Source organism: Hyla sarda, chromosome 1, assembly GCF_029499605.1.
Source record: "Hyla sarda isolate aHylSar1 chromosome 1, aHylSar1.hap1, whole genome shotgun sequence".
Classification (NCBI taxonomy): domain Eukaryota; kingdom Metazoa; phylum Chordata; class Amphibia; order Anura; family Hylidae; genus Hyla; species Hyla sarda.
Window position 1 is genome coordinate 394,905,902 of NC_079189.1, and position 23,264 is coordinate 394,929,165.

General features: G+C 43.1%; 1 protein-coding gene across 16 annotated transcripts in view; it reads left to right on the forward strand.

Moving 5' to 3' along the window:
* The window catches only part of RNF212B (ring finger protein 212B), a 465,717-nt gene that overhangs the window by 67,135 nt on the left and 375,318 nt on the right, over positions 1 to 23,264 (forward strand). For 12 of the 16 annotated variants that reach the window (XR_008845195.1, XR_008845189.1, XR_008845186.1 and 9 more), the window contains one exon: positions 13,842 to 13,894. The exons of 2 other annotated variants lie outside the window; for them this stretch is intronic. Coding sequence is in view for 8 of the 14 variants with exons in the window: in XM_056526195.1 (XP_056382170.1) it covers positions 13,842 to 13,894 (53 nt within the window). In the remaining 6 variants the exon portion in view is untranslated. Of the gene's footprint in view, positions 1 to 11,555; positions 11,578 to 13,841; positions 13,895 to 23,264 lie in introns of all 16 variants that reach the window. 2 more of the 16 variants (XM_056526230.1, XM_056526240.1) reach the window with 1 other exon arrangement.

Genomic DNA, 23,264 nt, shown 5'->3' on the forward strand with positions numbered 1-23,264 from the left:
CAGCAGCTGTCTGGTGGGAGACATGGATGCTGGGGAGATTGCCCTATTTTTTCCACGTCCACTGTCCGTCCCCTCTAAGCAGGTACCTGGGGCCCTGTCACCTACTATACTTCTAAGGGCTGCAACGCAAAATGCCTGGGTCTGCTGAACCCAATTGTTCCGCCTGCACCACTGCACCCCCTGACCCTCCTGATATTCCTATTCAGGATGCTCTCCCAGATCCAGTGGGCTCTGCTGCCCCTCCAATGTGGGTGTCTTTCCTCTCTGTCTGTTTCTGACTTTGCGCAGGTCTCCTGCTCCGTGGTGACTGCCTTAGAGAGGTCCTCCTTACACCATTCCCCAATAGAACCTCGCTCTCCCTTACCCTATTTTAAACGCTCTCACAAGCCATTCCTCTGACACATCTCTGGAGTCTTTGTACAGACGTAGGCATGGGGATCGTCCCTCTGCTACGTCTTCCAGCAAGTGTCTTTCTTCCAGAAGACGCTCCCCGAGACTCCGTTCTGAGTCTCCAGAACGGCGCGCCAGGTCAGTGTCTCCCTCTTCTAAGGCTGCCTCCACCCGTTCCCACTTCCCTGGTGAACTAGTTGATGAGGCTGCTTCTGTTTCAAGACTCAGAAGACCACGCAGACATGACCGATACGGTGGACTCATTGGTTTCGGCCATAAGAGACACCTTTCACCTAGAGGACCCAGGAACTTCGGACACTGTCCCAGAAGTTTCCTTTCATCGTGCCTGTCCGGCACACAAGATGTTCAGCTCCCATGCTGAATTTGAAGCCTTGCTAGAGTCTACCTGGAGGCACCATGACAAGAGGTTTCAAGAAACAAAGAAGGTTCAAGCGCGTTATCCCTTTGCTAAGGACCTCATTGCCCGGTGGTCCTCACCTCCTACGGTGGACCTACCAGTCTCCCGTCTATCTAAGACTACTACCCTACCTTTGCCCGATGCTGCATCTTTTATGGATCCAGCGGACAAAAAGGGGAGACCTTTGCTAAATTTGTCTTTGAGGCTGCGGGTTCATCTCTTCTCCCTGCCTTTGCCTCTGCCTGGGTTTCCAGGGCCCTTGCGATCTTGGTTTCCCGACTCTGCCAGGGCAATTCTTCTGGAGCTTCCTCGGAAGAACTGGCAGACTTAACTCTCCTGCTTTCTAAAGCGGGAGCTTTTCTATGTTCCTCTTCCATGCAGTTGGCCCGCTGTGCTGCTTTTGCCACAGGTAACCTTGTGGCTCTCTGTAGCTCAAAGCCTGGGATGCGGACGCAGCCCCTAAGGAGTCTCTCACTGAGCTTCCTTTTACTGGTTCTCGGCTTTTTAGTAAGCGCCTAGACGAGATCATCTCTGAAGCCACGAGAGGGAAGAGTTCCTTATTACCTCAAAATAAGGCCTGTAGAACTACCTCCCACTGTAAATCTACCTCCTTTTGTTCCTTTCGGACCTTCGGGGTCACAAAGGGGACCAGGCAGGTGCCTTCTCGGGACAAAAAGGCTCCCTTCTTCCAGACTCGCACATCCTTGAATTCGGATAACCGTTCGGGCCGCTTTGCGCCAAGGCGGGTACCCGCATACCCACCTCCGCCTGAAAGGAAGCCCCCCACCCGCGGATTTTTCTCGGGTGGGAGGTCGTCTCTTACTCTTCCGGGACGTCTGGACCACGCATGTGCAGGACTCCTTGGATGTGGTGTCCAACGGTTACCGGATCGAGTTTGCCTCTCTTCCAAAGGATCGCTTTTTCCTTTCCCGAGCTCCGCGATCTCCCTCTCTGGCTTAGGCCTTCCGGGGTGCGCTTCAGTCCCTCCTCATTCAGGGGGTCATTGTTCCGGTTCCTCCCAGGGAACGCTTTCTGGGTTTTTAGTCCAACCTCTTTGTAGTTCCCAAAAAAAGGGGGTCCAGTACGCAACATCTTGGATCTAAAGCTCCTCAACCGTCATCTCCTCTTGCGCCACTTCCGCATGGAGTCTATCCGTACGGTTGTGGCAACCATGGATCAGGGGGAGTTTCTTTCCTCAGTGGATATCAGGGACGCCTACCTCAATGTTCCGAATTTTCCGGGACATCAGCGGTTCCTCCGCTTTGCTGTCCCGGAGGGACATTTTCAGTTTGTGGCTCTCCCCTTCGGCCTAGCCACAGCTCCAAGGTTGTTCACCAAGGTCCTTGGGCCGGTGATCGGTCTGCTACGGACAAGAGGGGTCTCAGTGATCCTTTACTTGGACGACCTTCTGATTAAGGCTCCGTCCAAGGACTAGAATCTAGAGTCTCACCCTCACTCTTCAGGCCCTGTCTCGCTTCGGTTGGTTGGTCAATCGGGACAAGTCCAACCTATCCCCCACTCAGTCCCTGGTTTTTCTAGGACTTCTATTCGACACCTGGTCCGCCCGGGTTTACCTTCTGCCGGACAAGCGGTTGACCCTTCTATCGGGGGTTCGTATACTCAGGAACCCCTCCCCAGTATCCATTCGGTTTTGCATGGAAGTCCTGGGTCGAATGGTGGCGGCCTTGGAGGCTGTTCCCTTCGCTCAATTTCATTTTCGACTCCTTCAACTTGCAATTCTATCCCGGTGGGACAGGTCCCCATTGTCCCTCGATCGCAAGATCGTACTTCCTCGATCATCTCATTGCTTCCTTCTGTGGTGGCTCCGCTCCCCCCTGCTTCTTCAGGGGCGCTCCTTCCTGCCCCTCCATTGGCTGGTTGTCACGATGGATGCCACCCTTTTGGGTTGGAGGGGTGTCTTCCAAGACCGGACAGTTCAGGGCTTTTGGTCTCCCAGGGAGACACTCTTCCCGATCAACATCTTAGAGCTGAGGGCAATCTACCTTTGCCTGTTACATTGGGAGATCCTTTTCCAGGACCGCCCAGTTCGTGTCCAGTCGGACATCTCCACTACGGTGGCATACATCAATCGCCAGGGTGGCACCCACAGTCTGGCGGCGATGGCCGAAGTTTCCAAGATCCTTCTCTCGGCGGAGCTCAGGGTACCAGCAATCTCGGCAATTCACATCCCAGGCGTAAACAATTGGGAAGCGGACTTCCTAAGCCGGTCCTCTCCCGACCACGGCGAGTGGTCCCTTCATCCGGAGGTGTTTGCAGAGATCTGCGGCCTCTGGGGAACTCCAGATGTGGATCTCTTGGCATCCCGCCACAACCAGAAGGTTCCCCTCTTTGTGTCGAAGTCGCGGGACCACCGTGCTCTGGCAGCGGATGCCCTGGTAATTCCTTGGTCGGTGTTCACCTTACCTTATCTGTTCCCTCCTCTTCCTCGCCTTCCCAGGGTCCTGGGGAAGCTCAAAGCCGAGGGCATTCCCGCCATTCTCGTGGCTCCAGATTGGCCTCGGAGGGCGTGGTACGCCGATGTCGTCTGGCTCCTGGCCGACGTTCTGCTGCGCCTTCCGCTTCGTCCAGACCTTCTCTCTCAGGGTCCCCTGGGCCACCCCAAATTACCATCTCTGCGTTTGACGGCGTGGTGGTTGAGTCCGCGGTATTAAGGGCCCGTGGCTTCTCAACACAGGTGATTCGCACCATGCTCAAGGCATGCAAGCCTTCTTTAAAGGGTCAAGTGTCTGCCCTTTCCATTCTTTTCCAACACCCTCTGGCATCTGATTCTCATGTTCGAGCCTTCCTTCAAGGAGTGGCCCATGAGGTTCCTCCTTACAACTCCTCCTTGGGATCTTAATTTGGTCCTTGGCACACTGCAGGGAGCGCCCTTTGAACCCCCTAGGGAGTTTTCCCTTTGTCTCCTTTCCTGGAAGGGTGCGTTCCTTATGGCAATTACCTCCATCAGACGGGTTTCGGAGTTGGCGGCTCTTTCTTTCCGCTCTTCCTTTCTAATTGTCCATCAGGACAAAGTTGTTTTTTGTCCGGTTTCTTTTTTTTTTACCTAAGGTGGTTTCTGCTTTCCACCTTAATGAGGATATCGTCCTCCTGTCCTTTTGTCCCGCTCCATCTCATTCCGTGGAGCGTTTGCTTCATAAACTTGATGTGGTACGGACAGAGCGTACCTACCTCTCTGTTACGTCTCCCTTTCGTCAATGTGATTCATTTTTTGTTCTTACGGACGGTCACCGTAAGGGTTTACCTGCTTCCAAGGCAACCATTTCACGGTGGATCAAGTCTGCCATTTCAGAGGCTTACCGTTGCAGGGGGAAGACTCCTCCTTTCAGGGTTTCAGCTCACTCCACGCGTTCTGTCGGAGCTTCCTGGGCTCTCCATACCAGAGCTTCAGCCTCTCAGGTCTGTAAGGCGGCTACCTGGTCGTCCTTGCACATTTTTACAAAATTCTACAAGGTTCATACCTTTGCATCCGCGGATGCTAGTCTGGGCCGTAAGGTGTTGCAGGCGGCGGTGGCCCAGCCTGCCCCTTGATTGTTTTCTGTGCCCACCCTAGGGACGGCTTTGGTACGTCCCAAGGTCTGTGTCCCCCAATGGAGCCGATAGAGAAAAAAGGATTTTTGTCTTACCATAAAATCTTTTTCTCAGAGGATCCATTGGGGAACACAGCTCCTGCCCTTTCTTTGGTGTTCCGGTTTTGGTAACCTGTCCGAGGGTGTGTTCAGTTAATTTTTTGTTCTGGTTACCTCGGACTGGTCTTAGTTTTCTGCCTTCTCGGTCCTCTCCTACTGCTTGGGGACTAAACTGATTACCTCAGGCTCTGTAGGCGGCTATATCCTGCTGGGAGGAGCCGACTTTTAGATTTCCTTAGTGTCAAGTCTCCTAGCAACAACAGCATACACCCAAGGTCTGTGTCCCCCAATGGATCCTCTGAGAAAAAGATTTTACGGTAAGACAAAAATCCTTTTTTTCCAGCGGAGTAACCCTTTAATCGTATCTGTCGGCATCCCGCAAAAGACGGAATTCTGATGTGTACTTTTAACGGGCGTAGTGGACCCCATTCAATTCTATGGCTGAAAGGAGTTACCTTGTCACTCATTTCGGGACATGTGCGCTATTTCAAAAGCGCAACAGCCCCTGTCATGAGTATGCTTAAAATAGCGCATATGTCCCGAACAAAGTCACTAGGGGTGACTCTGTTCTGCAGCAGAAATGATTGGGGTGCTCTGCTCCTGTCAACAGTATAAGTCGGCATCCCATTTTCGGCGGGATGCTGACGGATAAAATTAACGGGGGCCAAAACGGGCGTTCGACCCTTACAAACATCAAGCTTACAAACATCTGCAAAAGCTGATCAACTACAAAATACACATGCAGCTGTAAAAGTGAAATTACAATTTGCCATAGAGCAACACACAAACCTGTGTTGATTATTAGGCTTGGAAATCATTGTTTATGTGAAAATGTCACTGACAATAGGTAGGACCAAAGGTACACTTTTGTACAGTGAAAAAATATACAATGTTTCAAAATTCAGTTCTAGTTTATATTCACACAACTCAGATTTGTTGATGAATTTTTTGTAACAGTCATATTGGGGCTTGCAGAAACCTATGCACATGCTACAGAAGCAACTCGATTTATATGTATGAGATAAACTTTTAAAAAAGATGTTCCATGTGTGAATATGCATTAGGTAATTTAAACAATTTTTTGTTAGTATAGCATCCACTTCAATTGAAGTCTATTGAAATCCCAAGGAGAATATTGCTGTATATAGGGGGAGATTTATCGATATGGGGGAGATTTATCAAAACCTGTCCAGAGGCAAAGTTGCTGAGTTGCCCATAGCAACCAATCCGATTGCTTCTGCCATTTTTTAGAGGCCTTGTTAAAAATGAAAGAAGCTAGCTGATTGGTTGCTATGGGCAACTCTGCACAAATTTTTATAAATCTCCGAATATATGTCTGTGCAGCCACTTCACGGCCTGTTTTGTTTTTGCTGTTTTTTTTTGTCCCCAAATTTATCAAAATGGCGCAAGATACATTTTGCACAAATGAAAAATCACCTCAGAACTTGCTGTAGGATGTCATTTTTCTAAGGCAAGGTAAATTTAGTATGAATTTGCGTTTTCTTTTGAACGTTTGTGCATTATTTTTGCGCCTTTTAAAAACGACGCAGTTAATCTCGTCCATTGCATAGTCAAGAGTGAAGCATTGCATTTCACAGTCACTTTTTCCAAAGTTATCTTATTTGAAATGGCACAAAAATTTGGCGCAAAAACTGCGCATAAATTTTGCGCTAAATTTCAGACAATAAAATGTCAGGAAGACAATGATAAATCTCCCCTATAAAGCCCAGACAGCAGTGCACAGAGGTCATGTAGCTCCATACTAAGGAGCCGTTCGGACTGTGTGCTTGAGACTTTCTTTCTAATATAGTGCAGTATAGGCCATGATAGAGAATATTTTAGAGGTTCTTGTGTATGCCCTGTGCTTACCTGTTTTAGCTGATGGGGCAGGTATGTGTTCGCAAATCCATCACAGAAATTATTTCCTAAGGCTGCCTAGGTTTTCCATGAAAAGGGTGTGGAGTTTGATCACTGCACCTGGTCATCTAATTGTTTTTTAGCCTGGTGAACTTATTAGACTCATAAGTCAGTTTTTCTAATATAAAGTGCATTTTTTTTAAAGATAATTATTGCCATGATGCAAAATTAATTAGACCTTTTAAAGGGGTACTCCGGCCCTAATACATCTTATCCCCTATCCAAAGTATAGGGGATAAGATACCTGGTAGTGGGGATCCTGCCGCTGGGGACCCCCGCAATCTGTCATTGTGCACCCACCTTTGTGTAGCACTGGAGGCTCCAAATATGTAGCGTGACAACCACGCGGCCGGAGTATCATGACGCCATGCCCCCACCCCAATAGACTTGCATTTGGGGGAGGGGCATGATGTCATGATAATCCGGTCCCGTGGTCGTCACGCTACATATTTGGAGCCTCCAGTGCTTCACAAAGGTGGGTGCGCAATGACAGATTGCGGGGGTGCCCAGTTTAATTTTTACAGCATTTATACCAATTTTTACTGCATTTTAGCTAATTGTTGTGATTTTTCTAAAATCGTGGTAAAAATGTTGTTACCATCATTTGCACAATTGCAGTAAAATTGCTAAATTTTTTCCACTGTTATGCAAAAATCACAGCAAAAAAAGAATAAACTGTGCACAAAATGCAGTGTGCAGACACATCTTCAGGACAGGCGTGTGTGTGTGTATATAATATATGTGTGTGTGTGTGTGCTTTATATCCTAATCCCCTAGAGTTAGCAGCAGCAGCATACAGATAGAGCTAGGTGGGGAGGGGTCTATGAGCTGCCAGGATAGATCTAGTAGATGATGATGTCATCCTGTAGGAAGTTAGCTGACCCAGGACTGACCACTTCCTCTGACATAGTAAGCTTTGATTTTCTGTGGGTCATACTGGTGATCACATGACCCATTAGATGCAGAGATGCAGCTGTGCTGGAGTAAAATAAAAGAGAAGTGATGGTTAGTGTGTATTATATGGGTAAAAAAAACCTGCTTCACTATCCCCAAAGGATAGGGGATATTGTTTGGGGATATCACGCCCCCTCCCATAGAGTTGCATTGAGGGGGGGTGGAGTCGTGACATCACACTTGCTATACAAGGGTAAGGATTACTGTAAAGAGTGCACACCACAAGATCAATATTCATTTATATAACAAATTTTATTAGGTATCACATAAAAATTACAAAAAAGACAAAAAGGGTTAAAATCACTTAAAAAGCTCTCAATCGAGCAACCTCTACAACATGGGAGAGGGGCCATGAACCCCCTTCTCACCAAAGTCCCGTCCCTCTGTGATAAGATGTAATGGCTCAGGTAGTGGTGCTAACTGATAAAATGATACACATGCAACATTAATCTTTTCACCAAATCAAATAATCTTAACACCAAATGAAATAAATACACAATGTTCAAAGAAAAAAATAGATTCATATCACCAGTGCATAGCGACCACAGAACAAAGGAGCCGAAATAGTAAATGGCAGGCCGGGACCCCTAAGCCCCACGCGTTCCGTCACCGTTTGTGACTTCCTCAGGGGTGTTGTAGTCCACCTGCCCTTAGGGTCTTATATATTTATATATTACCTCCTGTTGTTCGAACGCTTGCTGAGTCTCAAATGTCGGGTGTGATGCGGAATCTAGGAAGATGATAAAAATGAGAATACATGAGAATATTTGGATGTACTCGCAATAGCTTGATGCTCATGGCTAATGGATCCTGTAGCCTGGATTTGGGCCCTACTGACTGCTGCTAGTCCCCCCTAGGATGAAACATTCCTTTGTTATGACACAGGATGGAGTTTTTTTACAACCTCTTTGATATGTGGAAGACATTAACCTATCCGATATGGACACCCCAGGGGTTGATGGACTTTTTTGTAGCCATCCCCCTACACACACTACAATAAAATCCATGGATGTGGACTCCATTATGGAGACCTTGGACTTTATTTATTTAAAAAGAAGAGGATGCCACTTGCCCAGTCTGGATAATCATTAAATTTTGAATATTAATGTTATGTATAGTATCCTAATATTTGTTGATTTGAGTATATTGACCTAGTCAGGAGGCCCTTGAGGGTTACACAGACTGCTTAGATTAAGGGAATACTGGACCATCCTTTATCCGCATAAGATACCAGGTATGAAACATCAATGGTGACTTCACCTTATCGTTGATATATATATTTAATTATTGATAATTTATGGAAGCTGTGTTTATTGCATGCATGGTGGGATGCAATATTGGACGAAGACCTTCACATGTTTGATATCGATTATGATTATGATTGGGACTTGACAGTAATTACATTGACAATTTACTTTAATTATATTATTCATTTACTTCTTCACTTTGCACATATATTAATATATATGTGTGTGGGTGTGTCTGTACACATACACACACATATATATATCCTTCTGTCATACTTTACTACATGATTGTAGTCAAGCATATATTACAATAATATTTATTAATCATGCACTCAGTCTTTGGATCAAAATATCCATATTATATATAATAATACACATAGACACGTTGTTAGTTCACATTATATTAATTTAAATATTATTACTTTGAGTATATGTAGCATAAGTATGAATTATTTTGATACTCTTGCATTTATTTCAACTACTGATCACACGTGTGTGCGTGTGTGTGTGTACACGCGCACATACATACATGTCTTTATATATATATCTATTCACTTTTCTTTATTTATCCATATAAATATATATTTTCTATCCCTTAATTTTCATTATTTATGCATTTATTCTTTATTATTTATATCATATTTTTTAACTTATTGATTTTTTATTTTAAATTTAAATTTTATACTTATTATTATTTTTTATTATTTTTCATATTATTTTATGTATACACATATGTATATATATTGTGCATTTCTTATTTATTATTTACGTAATATTTATCATATATTATTTATATACATACATATATTGTTTATTCCCAATTATCTATTCTATATATAATGTCTATATCATGTGACGGGCCCGTTCATTGACCATCATCATGCATGTATATTACAGTTTTTATTATTGAGTCTAAATTGTGTTAATTACATTGTTATGTACTTACCTGGTGTCCTGACATACGGGGTGCGCATGCGCTAAGGTACAATAAAGTTTCTAACAACATGTGATCACATGACGCCTCACGTGACCGGCCGGTCACGTGGGACGCACTTACTGCCGGGTGCGGCATTATTGCGCATGACAGCCAACATTAAGGAGAAGAGATCATGTGACCACTAGGTGGTCACATGATTTGTACTTCTCGTGACGCACGCATAGCGGAAGTGCGTGGCGGAGGCGGAAGTCCACGCCGGCTCCACTACACACAGCGTGACTGACCCTTGACGTACTCACCTGACAGGTATAACTTAGTTTATTATGTGAATTCGGGTAGAAAAACAGACATGGTGCACATCTACAATCTTGTATAATGATCTGATTGCTTCTCAGCATAATATCAAAAACTAACAGGTTGTTAGTATACATTTTTGATCAAAAAGTACAAGCCCACTCGCCACGTCAAGGCCACCTATTTAGAGTGGGTCCCTAACGTCCCTAGCATAAAATGGTGCTGCACTCTTCCCCACCCCCTCAGCCCAACCCTATATAAGTAGTAGTTAGCTACACATGGGTCATTTCTTTCCTAGCAGCCTCCCAGTCTGACTGGGAGAGCATGGTAAGTGAGCTATTACATCCCTGTTCACAATGGTGTGGTGCTGTGCGGTGTCCGCTGCTGCCGTGGCGCCGTGTCTGCAGGGGGTGTGGCCCATAGACTGGTTTGAGTGGCATTGGGGCTGCTTTGCCGGTGGGTCGTTCCCCCCCCTGTGGGCATTGGTGTCGTGGCGGTGGTGGTCGCCGCCCGGTGCTGCGCCATTTTATGCTAGGGACGTTAGGGACCCACTCTAAATAGGTGGCCTTGACGTGGCGAGTGGGCTTGTACTTTTTGATCAAAAATGTATACTAACAACCTGTTAGTTTTTGATATTATGCTGAGAAGCAATCAGATCATTATACAAGATTGTAGATGTGCACCATGTCTGTTTTTCTACCCGAATTCACTTAGTTTATTATGCTGATATATAAGACCCTAAGGGCAGGTGGACTACAACACCCCTGAGGAAGTCACAAACGGTGACGGAACGCGTGGGGCTTAGGGGTCCCGTCCCCCCATTTACTATTTCGGCTCCTTTGTTCTGTGGTCGCTATGCACTGGTGATATGAATCTATTTTTTTTTTTTGCACATTGTGTATTTATTTCATTTGGTGTTAAGATTATTTGATTTGGTGAAAAGATTAATGTTGCATGTGTATCATTTTATCAGTTAGCACCACTACCTGAGCCATTACATCTTATCACAGAGGGACGGGACTTTGGTGAGAAGGGGGTTCATGGCCCCTCTCCCATGTTGTAGAGGTTGCTCGATTGAGAGCTTTTTAAGTGATTTTAGCCCTTTTTGTCTTTTTTGCAATTCTTATGTGATACCTAATAAAATTTGTTAATGAATATTGATCTTGTGGTGTGCACTCTTTACAGTAATCCTTACCCTTGTATAGCAAGTTTTTTGCTTACTGAGTAGTAGCACCCATTGTATGATTTGGTGAGCCCCTCCCCCCCCCCTTTTTTTGTACTAGTGACATCACACTTCACACTCGGAGCCTCCAGCCCTGCGGAGAGCTCACAAAGGTAGGGGATAAGATGTTTTAGGAGTACCCCTTTACCTCTCAGTAAGCAATTAGCGAAGTCTGCTTATGCAATGGCTCTGATGACAGGTTCCCATGTAGGGGAGCTAAAATTTGTTTCCTGTGGTTAGAATCTCATGTGCATAGTATTATATTCTTCCTACTTGACCCACTTCAAGTGTGTTTCTGCTAATCCTGTGATCAGCTGACTATCAGCCTTTGCTGCACTTCAAAGCTGCTCAGTTTCTCTAATCTCCATGCTCTTGTACAAGTTTCTGTACTGGTAGGTTGCTTCTTCTTTATGTGCTAGCACACAGCGTGTGGATGTTAATTGTAACCAGTGCTACTATTTTAATGCACAAAGTTTATGATGACATTGACGTTTCCTCCTAGACTAAACTTCAACTCTTATCTTTTCAGTTCTGGTTTCATCCTGCTCAGGGTAGGTTGAGAGTTAAAAGGAGTCTGAATAATTGCTGAGCAGAGTAAGCTCAGGGTTGATTAAATGCTGCTGAAGACTGCAGTTATGTTGGCAGCGATTCAGTGCTGAACTGTTTTGCCCTCTGCCCTAGTACTCTTTCTTACATGGTTATCTTAATACAAAGGATGCTGACCATCTTGTAGTATTGTAATATAAAATAAGCTGTCCATGATATAGAGATATATATTTATTTGTATGTGTCTAGTGAGGACACAGTTGGGACATGGTGGCATTATAGAAGATTTTGGCAATGAAAATACTTTCATTTAAAGTGAAACATTAAGGCTGGAATTCCACTTGGAAGTATTTTATTTATCTATTTTTGAGCCAAAGTCAGAAATGTATTCAAAAGAATAGGAAATATAAATGAAGGTTAATACTTCTTCCTACTGAATCCACTTCTGGATTTGGCTCAAAAACTGCAGTGGTCAAAAAAAAAATTTAAAAAAAAGTGGAAACCCAGCCTAACACCAAGAAAAAAATGCAAATCCACAGCAGGCCTTGCTAGTGGTGGATTTTTGTCATTAATTGTAGAGGGGACAAATACAGCTGTAAGGCTAGGTTTACACACATGTTGTTTTTCTGTCATTTTTGGAAAACTGCAGTTTTTGAACCAAAGTCATAAGTGGATCCAGTAGGAAGGAAAAGTATAAGTCCTTCCAGAAACCTAGCTTAACAGGGTACTCCATTGGAAACATTTTATCCCGCAGCAGTACCATTTTCCGTACACTGCTGCTGCCGGCCCGGAGATCGTGAGGGTTCCCAGCAGCGGGACCTCCACAATCTAACATCTTATTCCCTATCCTTTGCATAGGGGATAAGCTGTTTCCAATGGAGTACCCCTTTAATGAACCAAATGCATTAATCTGTCCAAGACAAAAATTTAAGTGGTTTGCCTTCAGCAACCAATCACAGCTCAGCTTTTGTCTTACTATAGCTCATTAAGAAAGATGAGCTATGATTGGTCGCTAAGGGCTAATCACTACAGTTTTTGTATCACACAACGTCTCTACAACAATGTTTATGTAGCAGCAGTTTTTGGAACTACTCAAGGAAATCATATGCAAATAACAGATTATCATGAACTTGTATGTCAGCATAAGTACAATGCATTCAGAATGTTTTCAGACCCTTTCACTTTTTTTTTACTTCTTATTATGTTGCACCTAGTGCTAAATATGGGGGAAAAATCTATTTTTGATTGGATATGATTTGTAAAGACACAGCCCTGTCTATATAAGGTCTCACAGCTGACAGTGCATATTACAGCAAAAATCAAGCCATGAGGTGGGAAGAACTGCCTCTAGAGCTCAAAGATAGGATTCAGTGGAGTCACAAACCTGGAGAAGGATACAAAAAAATCTGCTTCACTGAAAGTTCCCATAAGAACAGTTGCCTCCAGAATTTCTAAATGGAGGACGTTTGGAACAACATGACCCTTTCCAGAGCTATCCGCTCCAGCAAACTAAAGGGAACCTGTCAGCAGATTTCACCATACATAACACATAGCAATGTGTAATGTATGGTAAAACCTTCTTCTTCAGCATCTCCTGGAGAAATTTTTTACCGCATGGATGGTTAGGATATGAAGCTGGAAAGCCTTCCCTGCCTGTCCTGTCTTCTCCAGCTGTAATTGTGCTCCATCACCGTGATTACTGTCAATGACGCTGAGGGGGCTTGATTACAGCCAGGCTTGATTACAAACCCTATTGTGGGGGTGTTTTTCAGTGACTGGTCAGAGTTGTTGGAAAGCGATATCCATAATGAAATCCTGTACTTTTTCTCTGGACCTCAGAGTGGTCCAAAGGGTCACCTTTCAACAAAACAATGACCCAAGCACACAACCAGGACAGCATAGGAGTGGCTTAGGGAGAACTGTTAGTATCCTTGCCTGGCCCAGCCAGAGCCCTAACTGGAACTCCATCGAACATTTCTGGAGAGACCTGAAGATGATTTCTACCAATGGTCCCCATGATGGGGAAAACATAATTTTTTTCTAGCACATAAAATGTGTAAAAGGGGGAAAAATTATATATCTGCATGGTTGCAAAGAGTTTCCTAACAGGTTTATAGTGTTCCTTTTACCCTGCCCCCAGACTTTCCCACCTGTCTTCTGTGTAGTTGTGGATGTTGCTGAATTGTATTTGAACCCTGTACTCCTCACTCTGAGCCAGCGTGTATTTTTAGTTAATATCTAACATGGTCTCTTCACCCCCATTGCACAGATTATTGCAGCGTATGCAGAACTGCTTGCAAATATCTGCCTATTTCAGAAAGTGTGAGTATGAATGTCAGTGACCATTTTTACTGTTTCTGAGGCTTTTGTTACTTGGCTTTTTATGAATTGTGACACACATTGTTAGGCAGGAAGGAAACATGTAGTTTTTGGTGCATTGTTTGCTGCACATGTTTCAGCCCAAAAAAAGAGTGGGTACAAAAGTCTTTATGTATTTTTTACCCTCTCTTGACCTTGGCTCAAAAACAGCATCATAATGTATGTGTGATTCCGACCTAAAGCTTAGTTGCTTTTAATAATTGTAAAATTAATGACTGTACTGTTTATAGTAAACTGCGCTCTTAATCTCTGGTATAAACACATGAGCCCAGATTTATCAGTCTGCCTAAAACCAAAACTGTCAGTTTTTTTCCTATAGCAACCAATCACAGCACAGCTTTCATATTGAATGCTGAGTTGTTATTGGTTGTTATGGAGAAAACAGACTCCTTTGTACACTTGCTACTATTTATATTTACATATGCATATGATGCCCTCTATTTTATGTCATATATAAGCTATGTTCACACTGTGTAAAATGAATAGCAAAATATGTTGGTAAAATAGGAAGAAAAATGTGTCCCTTTTTTAATCCAATAACGTGCACAATGAATTCTTATGAAAAATTGGCTGTCAGTTTAGCCCCTTAACGACGGAGGACGTAAATGTACGTCCCGGTAAGCTGGTACTTAACGCACCAGGACGTACATCTATGTCCTGTGCATAACAGCGAGCATTGGAGTGATGCTCGCGTCATGCGCGGCAGGTCCCGGCTGCTGATAGCAGCCAGGGACCCGCCCGTAATGGCGGACATCTGCGATCACGCGGATGTCTGCCATTAACCTCTCAGATGCCGTGATACAGATCACGGCATCTGCAGCATCGCAGTACTTTGGTTGGATGATCGGATCGCCCGCAGCGCTGCCGCGGCGATCCGATCATCCAGCATGGCAGCCGGAGGTCCCTCACCTGCCTCTGCTGCCTTCCACAGGTCTTCTGCTCTGGTCTGCGATCCAGCAGACCAGAGCAGAAGATGACCGATAATGCTGATCAGTGCTGTGTCCTATGCATAGCACTTAACAGTATTAGCAATCAAATGATTACTATAAATAGTCCCCTATGTGGACTATTAAAGTGTAAAAATAAAAGGAAAAAAAGGAAAAATAAAAGTAAAAGAAAATTTGAAAAACCCCCTCCCCCAATAAAAACGTAAATTGTCCCATTTTCCCTATTTCACCCCCAAAATGTGTAAAAATATATATATATTTTACATACATATTTGTTATCGCTGCGTGCGTAAATATCCCAACTATTAAAATAAAATGTTAATGATACCGTACGGTAAACAGCGTGAACGTAAAAAAAAAAAGTCCAAAATAGCTGCTTTTTTATAACATTTTATTCCCCAAAAAAAGTATTAAAAGTTTTATATAAGCAAATATTGTATCAATAAAAAGTACAGATCACGGCGCAAAAAATGAGCCCTCATACAGCCGCTTATACGGAAAAATGAAAAAGTTATAGGTATTCAAAATAGGAGGATTTTAAACGTACTAATTTGGTTAAACAGTGTTTTAAGTGCAACAGTAATAGAAAAGTATATTATCATGGGTATCATTTTAATCGTATTGACCCAAAAAATAAAGAACACATGTCATTTTTTCTGTAAATTGTACGGCGTGAAAACGAAACCTTCCAAAATTTGCAAAATTGCGGTTTTCTTTTTAATTTCCCCACACAAATAGTATTTTTTTGGTTGCGCCATACATTTTATTGTAAAGTGAGTGATGGCAAAAAACAAGCCCTCATACTAGTCTGTGGATGAAAATATAAGAGTTATGATTTTTTGAAGGCGAGGAGGAAAAAACGAAAACTTAAAAATAAGAGTCCTTAAGGCCCAAATGGGCTGAGTCCTTAAAGGGGTATTCCAGGAAAAAACTTTTTTTTATATATATATCAACTGGCTAAAGAAAGTTAAAAAGATTTGTAAATTACTTCTATTAAAACATCTTTAACCTTTCAGTACTTATGAGCTTCTGAAGTCTTTTCTGTCTAAGTGATCTCTGACACGTGTCTCGGGAACCGCCCAGTTTAGAAGAGGTTTGCTATGAAGATTTGCTTCTAAACGGGGCGTTTCCCGAGGCACGTGTCATCAGAGAGCACTTAGACAGAAAAGAACAACCTTAACTTCAGAAGCTCATAAGTACTGAAAGGATTAAGATTTTTTAATGGAAGGAATTTACAAATCTGTTTAACTTTCTGGAGCCAGTTGATATATATAAAAAAAAAGTTTTTTCCTGGATAACCCCTTTAAGTAATGTCAATGTTAGAATTGGGCTAGGTTTCCACACATTTTTTTTTAACCTCTTGGGGATGGTGTAGCCCATTATGACCCTAAGGACGGGAGCATTTTTTGCAAATCCGACCTCTGTCACTTTATGCATTAACCCCGACGCTGCTAAGTGTCACTTTAACGGCGATGCGTTTCTTGATCTCTGCGTCTCCGGATGCGGTGATTGGAAAGGGATGACTGCTGATATCTATCAGCAGCCATTCCGGCATATCGCCAGGGTCCCCCTCCCCCTTGTCGGTGATCGCCGTGATTCGCCGGTCAATTCTGACCAGCGAATCACAGCTTTTCCGGGCTGATTGGGTCTCTGGTGACCAGATAGCCTGGAAAATAGGGATGATAAGAACTGTCAGAGACAGCTCTGGTCATCCTTAAGGATAGGAGCAAGGTGGCAGGGGTGCCACCTCCTCCTATCCCCTACGATTGGCCGATCAGGCCCATCGACAAATCACAGGGCTGCTCTGCCCACTCTGGAAGTCCGGGCAGAGCGGAGCAAAGATGGCGGCAGTGACCGGCGGCAGACAGCGGGGGACCGGCGGCGAGAAGGACCGGCGGCAGCAGAATGCAGCAATGAAAATCTGGTAAGTGATCTTCACTGCTGCATTGTAGTTTCACAACTACAACTCCCAGCATGCCCAGATTGCCAAAGGCTGTCTGGGCATGCTGGGAGTTTTAGTTTTGCAACATCTGGAGGGCTACAGTTTGGAGACCACTGTATAGTGGTCTCCAAACTGTCCACTTCCAGTTGTTGCAAAACTACAACTCCCAGCATGCCAAGACTGTCCAGGCATGCTGAGCGTTGTAGTTCGGCAACATCTGAAGGGCCAGATGTTGCAAAACTACAACTCCCAGCATGCCCTTCGGCTCTCCGGGCATGCTGGGAGTTGTAGTTTTGCAACAACTGGAGGCACACTGGTTGGGAAACACTGTCTGTTTCCTAACTCAGTGTTTCCCAACCTGTGTGCCTCCAGCTGTTGCAAAACTACAACTCCCAGCATGCATTGACAGACCATTAATGCTGGGAGTTGTAGTTTTTGTAGTTTTGCAACAGCTGGAGGTACATTGGTGCGGAAACACTGCGGTAGTCTGTTGCCTAACTTAATGTTTCCAAACCAGTGTGCCTCCAGCTGTTGCATAACTACAACTCCCAGCATGCACGGTCTGTCAGTGCATGCTGGGAATGTAGTTTTGCAACAGCTGGAAGTTTGCCCCCCATGTGAATGTACAGCGTAAAAACACCCTAAAAACACTACACTACACCTACACAAAATAAAGGGTAAAACACTACATATACACCCCCCTACACTTCCCCCCCCCCCCCCCCCCCCCAATAAAAATTAAAAACGTCTCATAAGGCAGTGTTTCCAAAACGGAGCTTCCAGCTGTTGCAAAATAACTCCCAACATAACTCCCAGTATTGCCGGACAGCCATTGACTGTTCAGGCATGCTGGGAGTTTTGCAACAGCTGGAGGCACCCTGTTTGGTGAACACTGCCGTGTCCGTCCCTATGCAAATCCCTAATTTAGGCCTCAAATGCACATGGCACTCTCTCACTTCAGAGCCCTGTCATATTTCAAGGCAACAGTTTAGGGCCACATATGGGTATTTCTGTACTCAGGAGAAATTGCCTAACAAATTTTGGGGGGCTTTTTCTCCTTTTACTCCATATGAAAAGGTAAAGTTGGGTCTGCACCAGCATGTTAGTGTAAAAAAATAAAAAAATTTACACTAACATGCTGGTGTTTCCCCATACTTTTCAGTTTTACAAGAGGTACAGAAATACCCCATACGTGGGTGTAAAGTGCTTTGTGAGCGCACAACATGGCTCAGAAGTGAGAGCGCACAATGTGCATTTAAGTTCTAAATTGGGGATTTGCACAGGGGTGGCTGATAGTTACAGCGGTTCTGACATAAACGCAAAAAAAAAAATCCCCCACATGTGACCCCATTTTGGAAACTTCACCCCTCACGGAACATAACAAGGGATATAGGGAGCCTTAACACCCCACAGGAGTTTGACAAATTTTCGTTAAAGTTGGACGTGAAAATGAAAAATCAGATTTTTTTTTTCACTAAAATGCTGGTGTTACCCCAAAGTTTTTATTTTCACAAGAGTTAATAGGCGAAAAAGCCCCCCAAAATTCGTAACACCATTTTTTATGGAAATACCCCATATGTGGATGTAAAGTGCTCTGCGGACGTACTACAGGGCTCAGAAGAGAAGGAGCGACATTGGGCTTTTTGAGATAGAATTTGGCTGGAATTGTATGCCATGTGTGTTTGCAAAGCCCCCATGGTGCTTGTTAGGTTCGACCCCAAAGGCCGAGACGTCTTCTGTCGGCGGATGCCCAGTTTGTGCGTGGAAAGCCTATATGGGGCTGCAGTCACCCAACTTTCCTCCCAGCGCTACTTGCAATTCAAAATCACGACACAAACACAAGTGTTGTCTCTGTAAGCTGAAGGCAGAATTGGCCTAGCTCTCTTTTCAAGAGTATTTTATATAGCCCATTTTCAATTAGGCATGCGCAGTAAGCTCTACATTGTACAAACACAGGAAAACCATAAATCTTTCGCAGAAGAAAGTTAGATACAAAATATACATTGCTTAAGCTCAAATATAATGAACCATTGTTTCAAGGATGCATCTGGGATAGAAAAAAGATGAGTGTCTGCATTCTTGAAGAGAATTTACACCCCACAGGTGTCTGACAGATTTTTGGACCAGTGGTCCATGAAAATTAAATTTTTCATTTGCACAGCCCACTGTTCAAAAAAGCTGTCAAACGCGAGTGGGGTGTAAATGCTCACTGCACCCCTTATTACATTCCGTGAGGGGTGTAGTTTCCAAAATGGGGGTCACATGGGGGCGGTCCACTGTTTTGGTAGCACGGGGGCTTTGTAAACGCACATGGCCCCCGACTTCTATACCAACCAAATTCTCTTTCCAAAAGCCCAATGGTGCTCCTTCTCTTCTGAGCATTGTAGTTCACCCGAAGAGCACTTTACATATACTATTACATATGGGGTATTTCCGTACTCAAAGAAGTTATCTTACAAATTTTTTTTTCTCCTATTACCCCTTGTAAAAATGAAAAATTTGGGATAACACCAGTATTTTTGTGAAAAAAAATAAAATTTTTCATTCTCACGTCCAAATTTAGCGAAAATTTGTCAATAACCTGTGGGGTGTTAAGGCTCACTATACCCCTTGTTATGTTCCTTGAGGGGTGTAGTTTCCCAAATAGTGTGCCATGTGTTTTTTTTTTTTTTTTTTGCTGTTCTGGCACCATGGGACCTGCCCCCCAAAAACCATTTCTGCAAAATTTGCTCTCCAAAATCCCATTGTTGCTCCTTCTGAGCCCTCTACTGCGCCTGCAGAACACTTTATATCCACATATGAGGTATTTCCTTACTCGAGAGAAATAGGGTTACAAATTTTGTGGGACATGTTTACCTATTACCCCTTGTAAAATGAAAAAAATGGGTTTACAAGAACATGTTAGTGTAAAAAAATAAAGGATTTTTGATTTTCTCCTCCACTTTGCTGCTATTCCTGTGAAACAGCTAAAGGGTTAACAAACTTTCTGAATGTCATTTTGAATACTTTAAGGCTAGGTTCAGACTAGGGAATTTCCGACTTTCTGCCTGCAAAATTGTCCACTACTATTTTCCGCCTCCAAAGGCGTTTTTCAGTTTCATGCGTAATTTTGTCATTTCCGCGAGTAATCCGCCGCCAAATGACGCCACCAAAATCGCCTTAAATTTCTGCTTCAATTACAAGCAGAAAACAGTGGAAGTGCTAAGAGCCAAGTTCAGCCCCTTTTGGACCATGTGATCACATGACCCAAACCAGGTCAGTCAATTTTATAAATGTGGGCTAGTCCAAGAACCAGTGGGCTGATCATATTTAAATTTCTGACTCAAATCCGTACGGATTTTCCGCATGTAATCCACTTTTAATCTGCCTACATTCCGCGTTTGAACAAAAGTCCGCCGGGAAATGAAATTAAGTCAGTGGGATTCTGCTGCGGAAATCCGTCTGAAGAAAGAGCACCTCCTTTCTTCCTGCGGAAATTTTCTAGCGGAAATTAGACACGCAAATTCCGAGTGAAAAAATCCAAAGTATGAACAGGTGCACGGTAATCCCATTGACTCATATGCACTTTTTAGCAAGCGGAATTTCGGACAGAAATTTTAAAACGGAATTTCTGTCAGAAATTCCGTAGTCTGAACCTAGCCTAAGGGGTGCAGTTGTCATAATGGGGTCCATTATAGGGTATTTGTAACATAAACACCCTCAAATTCACGTCGAAACTGAACTGGTCCCTGAAAAATTCCGATTTTGAAATCTTCATGAAAAATTGGAAAATTGCTGCTAAACTAAAAAGCCCTATAATGTCAACTTTATGATGCAATCACAAACTAGACATATTGTATATGTTAATCAACATGTCATTTATTTGTAATGTTCACTTTCCTTACAAGCAGACAGCTTCAAAGTTCGAAAAATGCTAAATTTTCAAATTTTTCATGAAATTTAGGATTTTTTTTTTTAACCAAGAAATGATGCAAGTATCGACAAAAATTTACCACTAACATAAAGTAGAATATGTCTCGAAAAAACAATCTCGGAATCAAATTCATAAGTTAAAGCATCCAAGAGTTATAAATGCTTAAAGTGACACTGGTCAAATTTGCAAAAAACGGCTGCATCCTTAAGGTCAAAGTGGGCTGTGTCCGTAACCCCTTAAGGACGCAGGACGTAAATGTACGTCCTGGTGAGGTGGTACTTAACGCACCAGGACGTACATTTACGTCCTGTGCATAACCGCGGGCATCGGAGCGATGCCCGTGTCATGCGTGGCTGATCCTGGCTGCTGATCGCAGCCAGGGACCCGCCGGCAATGGCCGACGCCCGCGATCTCGCGGGCGTCCGCCATTAACCCCTCAGGTGCCAGGATCAATACAGATCCCGGCATCTGCGGCAGTGCGCGATTTGAATGAATGATCAGATCGCCCGCAGCGCTGCTGCGGGGATCCGATCATTCATAACGCCGCACGGAGGTCCCCTCTCCTGCCTCCGTCCGGCTCCCGGCGTCTCCTGCTCTGGTCTGTGATCGAGCAGACCAGAGCAGGAGATGACCGATAATACTGATCTGTTCTATGTCCTATACATAGAACAGATCAGTATTAGCAATCATGGTATTGCTATGAATAGTCCCCTATGGGGACTATTCAAGTGTAAAAAAAAATGTAAAAGTAAAAAAAAAAAATCCCCTCCCCCAATAAAAAAGTAAAACGTCCGTTTTTTCCTATTTTATCCCCAAAAAGCGTAAAAAATGTTTTTATAGACATATTTGGTATCGCCGCGTGCGTAAATGTCCGAACTATTAAAATAAAATGTTAATGATCCCGTACGGTGAACGGCGTGAACGAAAAAAAAAAGTCCCAAATTCCTACTTTTTAAATACATTTTATTAAAAAAAATTATAAAAAATTAATTAAAAGTTTTTTATATGCAAATGTGTTATCAAAAAAAAGTACAGATCATGGCGCAAAAAATGAGCCCCCATACCGCCACTTATACGGAAAAATAAAAAAGTTAGAGGCCATCAAAATAAAGGGATTATAAACGTACTAATTTGGTTAAAAAGTTTGTGATTTTTTTAAAGCGCAACAATAATATAAAAGTATTTAATAATGGGTATCATTTTAATCGTATTGACCCTCAGAATAAAGAACACACGTCATTTTTACCATAAATTGTATGGCGTGAAAACGAAACCTTCCAAAATTAGCAAAATTGCGTTTTTCGTTTTCATTTCCCCACAAAAATAGTGTTTTTTGGTTGCGCCATACATTTTATGATATAATGAGTGATGTCATTACAAAGGACAACTGGTCGCGCAAAAAACAAGCCCTCATACTAGTCTGTGGATGAAAATATAAAAGAGTTATGATTTTTAGAAGGCGAGGAGGAAAAAATGAAAACGTAAAAATTTAATTGTCTGAGTCCTTAAGGCCAAAATGGGCTGAGTCCTTAAGGGGTTAAGGACCCGGGCTTTTTCAGTTTTTTTCATTTTCAATTTTTTCTCCTTAACTTTAAAAAATCATAACTCTTTAAAATTTTTACCTAAAATTCTATATTATGGCTTATTTTTTGCGTCACTAATTCTACTTTGTAATGACATTAGTCATTTTACCCAAAGATCTACGGTGAAACGGGGCAAAAAATCAATGTGCGACAAAATTGATGAAAAAAACACTATCTTGTACGTTTTGGGGGCTTCCGTTTTTACGCAGTACATTTTTCGGCAAAAATGACACCTGATCTTTATTCTGTAGGCCCATACGGTTAAAATGATACCCTACTTGTATAGGTTTGATTTTGTATCACTTCAGAAAAAAATCATGAATACATGCAGGAAAATGTATACATTTAAAATGGTCATCTTCTGACCCCTATAACTTTTTTAATTCTCTGTGTTCAGGGCGCTATGAGGGCTCATTTTTTGCGCCGTGATCTGAAGTTTTTATCGGTACCATTTTTGTTCTGATCAGACTTTTTGATCACTTTTTATTCACTTTTTCGTAGTATAAAATGTGATCAAAAATGCTCTATTTTGGAGTTTGGAATTCTTTTGCGCGTACGCCATTGAATGTGCGGTTTAAAAAGCGGTATATTTTTATAATTCCGCACGCGGCGATACCACATATGTTTATTTTTATTTACACTGTTTTTTTTTATTCTTGGAAATGCCGGGTGATTCAAACTTTTATTAGGGGAAGGGATAATTCAAAGGGTTAATGATTTTTACACTTTTCTTATGCAATATTATAGCTCCTATCGGGGGCTATAACATTGCATTGATTAACTGATCTTTAACACTGATTGATGCATCTCCATAGGAATGGATCAATAAGTGTTTTCGGCAATTGATTGCTCCAGCCTGGATCTCAGGCTTGAAGCATTCATTCGGCGATCGGACAGCGCAGAAGATGGTAAGAAGAGCTCCTCCTGT